General features: G+C 41.5%; 1 protein-coding gene across 1 annotated transcript in view; it reads left to right on the forward strand.

Annotated features, from left to right (window-relative positions):
• LOC139444898 (calcium/calmodulin-dependent protein kinase type 1-like) overlaps nt 1–5,226 on the forward strand; it is an 84,978-nt gene extending 79,752 nt beyond the window's left edge. The window contains exons 6-10 of the mRNA XM_071225903.1: nt 721–796; nt 2,209–2,321; nt 2,717–2,795; nt 3,139–3,226; nt 3,527–5,226. Of these exons, the coding sequence (XP_071082004.1) occupies nt 721–796; nt 2,209–2,321; nt 2,717–2,795; nt 3,139–3,226; nt 3,527–3,601 (431 nt within the window). The 3' untranslated portion in view covers nt 3,602–5,226. The remainder of the gene's footprint in view (nt 1–720; nt 797–2,208; nt 2,322–2,716; nt 2,796–3,138; nt 3,227–3,526) is intronic.
• Nucleotides 5,227–10,354: the final 5,128 nt, after the last annotated feature.

Raw genomic sequence — 10,354 nt, forward strand, 5'->3', positions numbered from 1 at the left:
TGTGCATGAAGGCTGTATGTAGGAACCACTGCCTCTGTCCAAGGTGGTAGTTGTGTATGAAGGCTGTATATAGAAACCACTGCCTCTGTCCAAGGTGGTAGTTGTGTATGAAGGCTGTATGTATGAACCACTGCCTCTGTCCAAGGTGGTAGTTGTGCATGAAAGCTGTATGTAGGAACCACCGTCTCTGTCCAAGGTGGTAGTTGTGTATGAAGGCTGTATGTATGAACCACTGCCTCTGTCCAAGGTGGTAGTTGTGTATGAAGGCTGTATGTAGGAACCACCATCTCTGTCCACGGTGGTTGTTGTGTATGAACCACCATCTCTGTCCAAGGTGGTAGTTGTGCATGAAGGCTGTATGTATGAACCACTGCCTCTGTCCAAGGTGGTAGTTGTGTATGAAGGCTGTATATAGAAACCACTGCCTCTGTCCAAGGTGGTAGTTGTGTATGAAGGCTGTATATAGAAACCACTGCCTCTGTCCAAGGTGGTAGTTGTGTATGAAGGCTGTATGTATGAACCACTGCCTCTGTCCAAGGTGGTAGTTGTGCATGAAAGCTGTATGTAGGAACCACCATCTCTGTCCAAGGTGGTAGTTGTGCATTCCTATATTGAACCCACATATCTCGGCTTTGTTCAGAGCACACACTGCATGGGGTGTGATACTGAATTGATTTTTACTTCTGTCTTTATCTCCTGATGTTCTTTGTTTGTTTCCAGCCCCTGAAGTGCTGGCCCAACAGCCGTATGGGAAGGAGGTGGACTGCTGGTCTATAGGCGTCATAGCCTACATATTGTACGTCATGTAGCCCTCAATACATTACACACCATGAACAGCATGTTTGAATGAATGAGTGTCATAAGCAGACAAACCATGTTAAGTGAGGAGTTTATTGTGCTGAACATATGATATAGAATAATATTTTTGTTCCTGTTTGGGGATTTATTTGATTCAACAAGTTTAACATTTAGGTCCAGGGTAACTATGAAGTCTATAATTGTTTTATTATGTAATCCAGAGACAACACCAGATTCATTATATCAAATTTTAATAAACAAGGAACAAGTGTACATTTTATATGAGGAAACTTAAGCAGTCAATAATTTAGCTACATCTGATTGACACAGATTTGGGGAATACCACTTCAGGGTAAATAACTCATGTTGTTACTAGGATTTGAAGGATCACATAAGTATAATGGGTACATCCAAATTGATGTCAGGCATGCATCCCTTTGGAGATCTCAGGGCATTGTGGCTTCACTGTTATGATCAAGTCTGTTTTTTAGAACAGTATTTATTTATCCTGCCAATTATAAAAAACCTTGCAGATTTTTTTTTTAAATGATAAAACCTTGTCTACTTATTAACCTCAGCATGACAGCATTACAGAGTGTGGGGAGACTGTTGGCTGACCAGAGAGGTCACCATGCTGGGATAACCTACATGCTCTCACTAGCCAGTGCTGGAGTGTGTTGACTGGTAGGAGAGTAGGGTTGTGCCCCATGTCCAGACATCTCACTAGCCATCGCTGTTCTGTGGTGGCCTGTAGGGAAGTAGGGTTGTACCCTGTGTCAAGCAGTCTCACTAGCCAGCACTGGTCTGAGGTGGCCTGTAAGGGAGTAGGGTTGTACCCTGTGTCAAGCAGTCTCACTAGCCAGCACTGGGGTGTGGTGGCCTGTAGGGGAGTAGGGTTGTATCTTGTGTCCAGACATCTCACTAGCCAGCACTGGGGTGTGGTGGCCTGTAGGATAGTGGCGTTGTACCCCGTGTCCAGACGTCTCACTAGCCAGCGCTGGTCTGTAGTGGCCTGTAGGGGAGTAGAGTTGTACCCTGTGTCAAGCAGTTTCACTAGCCAGCGCTGGTCTGTGGTGGCCTGTAGGGGAGTAGGGTTGTACCCCGTGTCAAGCAGTTTCACTAGCCAGCGCTGGTCTGTGGTGGCCTGTTGGGGAGTAGGGTTGTACCCCGTGTCAAGCAGTTTCACTAGCCAGCGCTGGTCTGTGGTGGCCTGTAGGGGAGTAGAGTTGTACCCTGTGTCAAGCAGTCTCACTAGCCAGCACTGGTCTGTGGTGGCCTGTAGGGGAGTAGGGTTGTACCCTGTGTCCAGACGTCTCACTAGCCAGCGCTTGTCTGTAGTGGCATGTAGGGGAGTAGGGTTGTACCCTGTGTCCAGATGTCTGTTGTTACCTGTGTTACTTCTGTGTGCAGGCTCTGTGGTTACCCTCCTTTCTATGACGAGAGTGATGCAGAGCTCTTCAAGCAGATCCTGAAAGCAGAGTACGAGTTTGACTCTCCGTACTGGGATGAGATATCGGAGTCTGGTATGTAGCAGGGTCACTTTCTTTAGATATGGTTAGTTATTTATGTGTTGAAACTGGGGAGTAGACTTGTAGTGGTAAATATGTCCATCCTCAGAGGACTTTGTTTTGCTACAAATTCAAGATTTCTGAAACCTATACTCTCTGTACTACTGTGATAAGTGACACAGAGTGACACAACTCTTTTGCTATCGGAATGTACAGAACAGTCTATCTAATAGTACTCTCTGTTCAGTGCAGAGATTTAACTGAGTCAAGGCCCTGACACACATAACTATGCCAGTGGCCCAAGTATATCTGTGTATGGGAATTGTGGCCTGTAAGAATGATCTCCTCTTCATCAGAGTTGCACCGTTGTATAATGTTGTAATGGTTGTTTTGTTACCATCTCCTTGCAGCAAAGAACTTCATTCGACACCTAATGTGTAAGGATGTCAAACAACGATTCACATGTAAACAGGCAATGGATGATCCATGGTAAGCAGTCAGAAGCCATATAGCCAGTTGTTTTTGTAATTGACACTTGTAATTGAGAACATTTGTTTGGCATGCAGTAGAAAGTTGGTTAGTTGATCGCAAGTAAGTGTATGGGTTACAACTTCTTTTTTCACACTGTTGCAATATTTTGGAACACATAATTAAACTTGCCAACGTCTGCACCGAGCATCACAGAAATTGTCTTAATAAGGGGTTAGTTAAAAACAATTCTAGCAATGTATTTCCTCGATGGTTTGGTTAAGCTAAGTCGTGACACTATGTTCATTTTGTTGGTACTGTGACATGGTGAGAGATGTGTGACTATTGCTGTGTCTTGTGACAGGATTTCTGGTAATGCTGCCTTGGACAAGGACATCCATGCATCTGTCAGCGCTCAGATCAAGAAGAACTTCGCCAAGACAAGATGGAGGGTCAGTATACAGCATACACTATAGTAAATACTGTCACACTCATCTCCATTTTTCTGTTATCATAGTTATAGTAAATACTTCATACACATACTAATTATAATACATTCAAGCGCGTTTACAGCACTTTGGAAGATGATGTGAAGATGTAACTTATATGTCCTTGTTGCCATTATTGATACTGAATTCTTCACACACACACACGCATGCACGCACGCACACACGCACGCACGCACGCACGCACGCACACACACACACACACACACACACACACACCAATGATGTTGTCCTCTGTGTTTGCAGCAAGCCTACAATGCTGCGGCAGTCATACGGCAGATGAAGAAGCTGGCCATGAGCAAGGATGACAGCAATCACTGAAGAAAGGGAGACCACTCTGCCAGGCAACTCATGGAACTAGTAACTCGGGGGCTGGAGGCTCAAGGATGTCGACACAGGGTTTCTGTTGTGATTTGGAATGTTGGACGCCAACTTGCAGATGAACAGGCACAGGTGGTAACAAGAACACAACATGCAAGTTGTCATGACGATCAGACAATCATGTGTCAGTCACACATGGGCTGTTTGCACTGTCGCACATATTCGGCCCTGATCACATAGCCTCTGTCAATATGATGTGTCGTAGCTCTGTTAGTGTCACTGAACCTTCACTAGTCTTGTAGATAACCTATATTCCTAGCTAAGATGCATGATTCTGCATAATATTCATGTACAAAACTTGACAAAGGATACTTCATTGCAAATAGTTCAATCTTTTTAGAAACAGAATAAATAACATTGCTCAATTAGTACATATTTTTATTAGAATGATACTGATAATCATTTTTCATCATGGTCAATCATTTCTATGTACTTAAAACCTCCATGACATATTCTGTCCAGTGTGCAGACCACATTGGACAGTAGTAACTGCTAAATATGTAATAAACAGTAATATTGTAGAGATTTTCATAATATTTTAGATACTTCCTACATTAGTTTTTCATAGACAAATTGTTTGTGTAAATCTATTGTGAATAAATGCACAGAAATCACAAGTTTACTTTCTTATTCACATGAATATTTTAGCTGTTGTAACAAGTTTCAAGGAAGATACACTGTAAAAATATTTTGATTGTCAGAACTAACAAGAAAAAAAATATAGGAATTTTCAGTTCAGTTAATTAGATTACATCATAAGTTGTCAAACTGTGTTTTGAAATTTGATTTGGATGTGACTTATTATCATAGTTCAAAGAATGGACAATAACAGATAAGTATATGTTTTCACGAAAATGAGTGATGAAGAATGGTTGTTTTTCCTTGTATTCATTGATATGTGTTTCTTACATCTACGAAGGATAGTAGGCAGATGTTTCTCAATATTTCATTCATTTTTTCAGTGTAGTGGCTTCCATATTGTGTCAAAGTAAGGTGTTTTATTTCATGACATTTATATCGTTGTGTTTTGTGTTCACTCCATTCTTACTACTTGTGCATAATTTTAAAGTGACATAATACACTTTCCATGGTCATTCCATGTAATCAACAGATATTATCAAACTAATGAAATCCTTCACTTTTGTAGGTTATTTTTAATCTCCTATGCCAAACATTAGACAGCTGAAGTATATGATAAAGTGTACAATTTGTATGTATATACTTTTTTATACCATTTTACTAAATATATATATGTTGCCATAATGTTGGAATCAAATGTTTTTAATTATTTTGAAATCGTACAGTATAGCAGTTTTATTAATGTTTGTTTTTGTGTCCAAAATTTAAATCAAATATCAAATGAATCAAATATGAATCAATATTTGTTCCAACCACACAAATCAACTCTAAAGAGGTAGAAATATTTGGTTACACCTCAATCATGATAATACATGGTGCACTTGCTGCAGCAGTTGGAGCCTTACTAGCGGCTGAAGGGTGACAGATGGATGTAGATGGAGGAGAAACACCTAAGGTTTTGGGGGTGGGGTAAGATGGGTTGGTGAGGAAGGTTAGGGGTTGTACAAGGGTTGGGTGGGGTGGGTGGGTGAGGAGGGCCAGGGGTTGTACAAGGGTGGGGTGGAGATGGGTGGGTGAGGAAGGCAAGGTGTTGTACAAGGGTGGGGTGGGGTGGGTAGAGATGGGTTGGTGAGGAAGGAAGGCTACGGGTTGTACAAGGGTGGGGTGGGTAGAGATGGGTTGGTGAGGAAGGAAGGCTAGGGGTTGTACAAGGGTGGGGTGGGTAGAGATGGGTGGGTGAGGAAGGAAGGCTAGGGGTTGTACAAGGGTGGGGTGGGTAGAGATGGGTGGGTGAGGAAGGAAGGCTAGGGGTTGTACAAGGGTGGGGTGGGTAGAGATGGGTGGGTGAGGAAGGAAGGCTAGGGATTGTACAAGGGGGGGGGGGGGGGAGGAGGAAGGCTAAGGGTTGTACAAGGGGGTGGGTAGAGATGGGCAATGAATTGCAAGTGTCCTGTCCCCCCTTTTGAATTATGTCACTTTAAATATGTTTTGTATTCCCAATATGAAGAGTGTGCGCATTCCTTCGATAATGATTTCTCCCTTTCTTTATCTAGAAGTCACTTCCTTGCCTCTGTTATTGTATAGCTAGTTATCTGAGTTATTCCTCCTTATGGCATGAGAGAAAAGTTATTTCTGTGAGGGTTTAACCATTCCTTGACCTGTCTGACTCTGGTATGTAACAGTCATTGCATAATTGATACAAATGTAAACTGTTACATTTATTTGGTATGAACTGGCATAATATGCATGGCATTATGCCTTATATCCATAGGCTATTTACTTTCAGATTGTTTGTTAGTTATGAGCAGTATTTCTGGGTGGAATAATCATTTGAGCAAAGAGCAAAAATAACCATGCTTCCGTTATGAATCAAATGAAGCCACAATATGAAAGTAAGCGCTAATGGTGGTTACAGTTGGCTCTGGACTTGACTCAGGTCTGGCGTGTGCTGAGTTTAGTCCTGGACTTGGCTCAGGTCTTGCTTGTGCTGAGTTTAGTCCCGGACTTGGTTCAGGTCTGCCCTGTGCTTAGTTTAGTCCTGGACTTGGCTCAGGTCTGCCCTGTGCTTAGTTTAGTCCCGGACTTGGTTCAGGTCTGCCCTGTGCTTAGTTTAGTCCCGGACTTGGTTCAGGTCTGCCCTGTGCTTAGTTTAGTCCTGGACTTGGTTCAGGTCTGCCCTGTGCTTAGTTTAGTCCTGGGCTTGGTTCAGGTCTGCCCTGTGCTTAGTTTAGTCCTGGACTTGGCTCATGTCTGTCCTGTGCTTAGTTTAGTCCTGGACTTGGCTCAGGTCTGCCCTGTGCTTAGTGTAGTCCTGGACTTGGTTCAGGTCTGCCCTGTGCTTAGTTTAGTCCTGGACTTGGTTCAGGTCTGCCCTGTGCTTAGTTTAGTCCTGGACTTGGTTCAGGTCTGCCCTGTGCTTAGTTTAGTCCTGGACTTGGCTCAGGTCTGCCCTGTGCTTAGTTTAGTCCTGGACTTGGTTCAGGTCTGCCCTGTGCTTAGTGTAGTCCTGGACTTGGTTCAGGTCTGCCCTGTGCTTAGTTTAGTCCTGGACTTGGTTCAGGTCTGCCCTGTGCTTAGTTTGGTCCTGGACTTGGTTCAAGGTCCTCCTACTTCCATATTATTTTCTCTATAAGTCAACCCTGTGTTCCAGCCTACGAGTTTTACACTCTTTAGTGCATATTGCACTCATTTACTTTGTTTTATGTTGGACCTCCTCCCAAGCATTCAAGTGTTTCATTTCATGTGTTGTATATGTCAACATGTACATTAGACTGTTAGCTATTACTTATGCACTGTAGTGTACCACTGTGTCAACAGTACCTGTGGACAACGTTGCGATGTGATGATGTTTTTGATGAGGATTATATAATGTAGAGATGGTGGCTGGAGTTTCCAGGAAACAGTAGCTAGATTTTTGTGTAGTATCACATTGTAGATATTCCTCTTCCATGATTTGTATCTATATTAAAACATTTCACTTAGGATTTAGTACCCATCAGTATGTATCTGTTTCTAACAACTGTTATTTACCTTGATGTTCAGGTTTTGACTCTGTTGGGGTTACATTCTATACAGAAACGCACCTACACTAAGTGATCAGAGGACATGCTTGAAAAAATGGTTAGCTTGAGTGAAGTCAGGGTGATTTTGAAACAACCCAATGACTAGAAAGTAAATGAAACTAGACTGGAAGCCACAAAAAGAACCATAGCTCATTCCTTAATTTTCTTTGAATACTGCCTGATTATGGTAATCAATGCAGATTACACTTCATGTGCCACAATAAACTTATCTTACTCCATTATTTTGGGGACATTATTTCAGAAAGAGAGAACAATGTGTGAATCTCATTTTTTATACCAAAATATTTTGAGATCATGACACCTAGTTCAAAGAAATATTTGTTTGGTAAAAACATGTTTCATAAACCACCGTTTTGATGATACACTTAAAGAAAAATACTCACTGGAAATATCTCTTTGTTAGATTTTCTTGAGTCCTTCTTTACATTAAACCTGTTGAACTGTTACTCTTGTTAGAATCTTCAGCGATGAAGTTTGAAAAGCAGAACGTGATGACGGATATTTATGTTGTATTGAAACTTTATGCGATGAAAGGTTATTGTTATATTTGCTCTTGTTATACATATATCTTTAGCTCACTACTGTTTTGTTAATGCTTTGTAAAGACATTCCATTGGTAAATTACATTTGCTTGTTTAGGGCCACTATGTTAAACATTGAATAGGGATATGTTCTGGTTCATGAAATATGTTCTATAAAAAGAAAACAGTATATTGTAAAACTTATGTGTTTTTGTTGTTTTTACTTTTAATTACTTCAATTATGAAAAGAAATGTTATAATGTATATATGTGTCAATTTATTGGGCTCTTTTTGAACAGAGTAAAGATATTTCAGTTACTGATTGTTGTGCCTGTTACCTTGTAGGCTACTCTACTTGTGGGTGTTATCATGGGATGTTCTGATAATTAACAGGTGAGCTTCCAGAGAGGGCTTCTACTTTGTATGGTTTTCCATATCAGCAGTCCCCAGGTCTCATTGTCAGGCCATGGAGTATGTAGCACCTGTTGGTGGCCAAGGTCTGATATAAGGCCATGGAGTATGTAGCACCTGTTGGTGGCCAAGGTCTGATATAAGGCCATGGAGTATGTAGCACCTGTTGGTGGCCAAGGTCTGATATAAGGCCATGGAGTATGTAGCATCCGTTTGTGGCCAAGGTCTGATAAAAGGCCATGGAGTATGTAGCACCTGTTGGTGGCCAAGGTCTGATATAAGGCCATGGAGTATGTAGCACCCATTGGTGGCCAAGGTCTGATTGTAAGGCCATGGAGTATGTAGCACATGTTGGTGGCCAAGGTATGATTGTCAGGCCATGGAGTACAAAGCACCTGTTGGTTGCCAATGTGTGATTGTCAGGCCATGGAGTATGTAGCACCTGTTGGTGGCCAAGGTCTGATATAAGGCCATGGAGTATGTAGCACCCGTTGGTGGCCAAGGTCTGATTGTCAGGCCATGGAGTATGTAGCACATGTTGGTGGCCAAGGTATGATTGTCAGGCCATGGAGTACAAAGCACCTGTTGGTTGCCAATGTGTGATTGTCAGGCCATGGAGTATGTAGCACCTGTTGGTGGCCAAGGTCTGATTGTCAGGGCATGGAGTACAAAGCAACTGTTGGTGGCCAAGGTATGATTGTCAGGCCTTGGAGTACAAAGCACCTGTTGGTGTCCAATGTGTGATTGTCAGGCCATGGAGTATGTAGCACCTGTTGGTAACCAAGGTCTGATTGTCAGGCCATGGAGTACAAACCACCTGTTGGTGGCTAAGTTCTTATATTAGGCCATGGAATATGTATCACCTGTTGGCAGCTGAGGTTTGATGGAATGGAATACTTAGTACCTGAAGGTAGCTTAGGCAGTCTCATCATCAGCAAATGGTCACACACTCACCGGTATTACCAGAAAATGTCAAGCTCAGGGGTCCGGAAATCGTCATATGCGCCGGACATGTCCGATTGGGAATCTCAAATGTCCGGTTTAAAATATTGCTTACCGGACATTTAAATTTTTCTGTCCGGACATTTTAAAAAGTATTGTCCGGACATTCTTAAATTTTGAAAGGACATGATCAACAGTTAGGACTGAGCAGTTTCTGTCTGCAGTTGTAACACAATGAAGAGTATCTACACTGACAAGCTTTGTTTGTTGTGATTGCTGTAAAAATACATCGTACCTACATGCTAGTCCAAATCGGTCAATCACTGTAATAGGCAATAAACTGAGTTGACACTGATTAATCGACTATTAATTACGGAGAACATCTTGTTAATTTGAGGGAATGGTGTTTACAACTGTACATAAATACCTTGCATCATCGATGTACCTCATTATCCTCACAATGCTACGATACGTAACCACAGACAAGAAGCGAAAGCGTGACGACAGCCAGTCGACCCATGCAGATCAGTCGAGCGGATCTGCCAAACCCTCAAAGTCTGGACGATCATTTGTAAGTCGTGGCTAACGACTTTCACTTGGTTGACATACAATGAGGAATTGCAGATTTTATTGTTTTCAGTAGCTAGTCGTATATTGAATCTTGATTGACCGCGATTTTGCTTTCTGTGATGATCGATATTCAAATTTTTTTATGGTCAATAATTAAGAACAGATGAATAAAAGTATTCAAATAACTATTGGTATCAAAGATATTTTAGTATTTGTGATTATATTATCTATCTTGTTTTTAAATAATCTTTAGTTATTTACAAAAAACTTTTCTTCCGTGAGGTCACGTGATAACCAAATAAGGGATAATAGTCTCCATCCAAATGTTACAACGCGTACACTTGAGCAGACTCATGAATATTAATTAGACCATTCACTACGTTAACAGATCGTTATTTTAACAGAAACAAATGTATGTTTTCCATGTATATCTATAATGATATTATTTGTTATTAATTGTCCGGTGAATTAAACAATTTAGATTAAAACAATTCATAATTGGTTATATTATGAATACGTAACAACTTGTAATGTGTGTGAAAAGTTGTACTAAAATACGCTATTTGAAGGGGGGGTTGCCTAAATGC

The sequence above is a fragment of the Haliotis cracherodii genome, unplaced genomic scaffold (assembly GCF_022045235.1).
Source record: "Haliotis cracherodii isolate W230 unplaced genomic scaffold, xgHalCrac1.p SCAF_6, whole genome shotgun sequence".
NCBI classification, from domain to species: Eukaryota; Metazoa; Mollusca; class Gastropoda; order Lepetellida; family Haliotidae; genus Haliotis; species Haliotis cracherodii.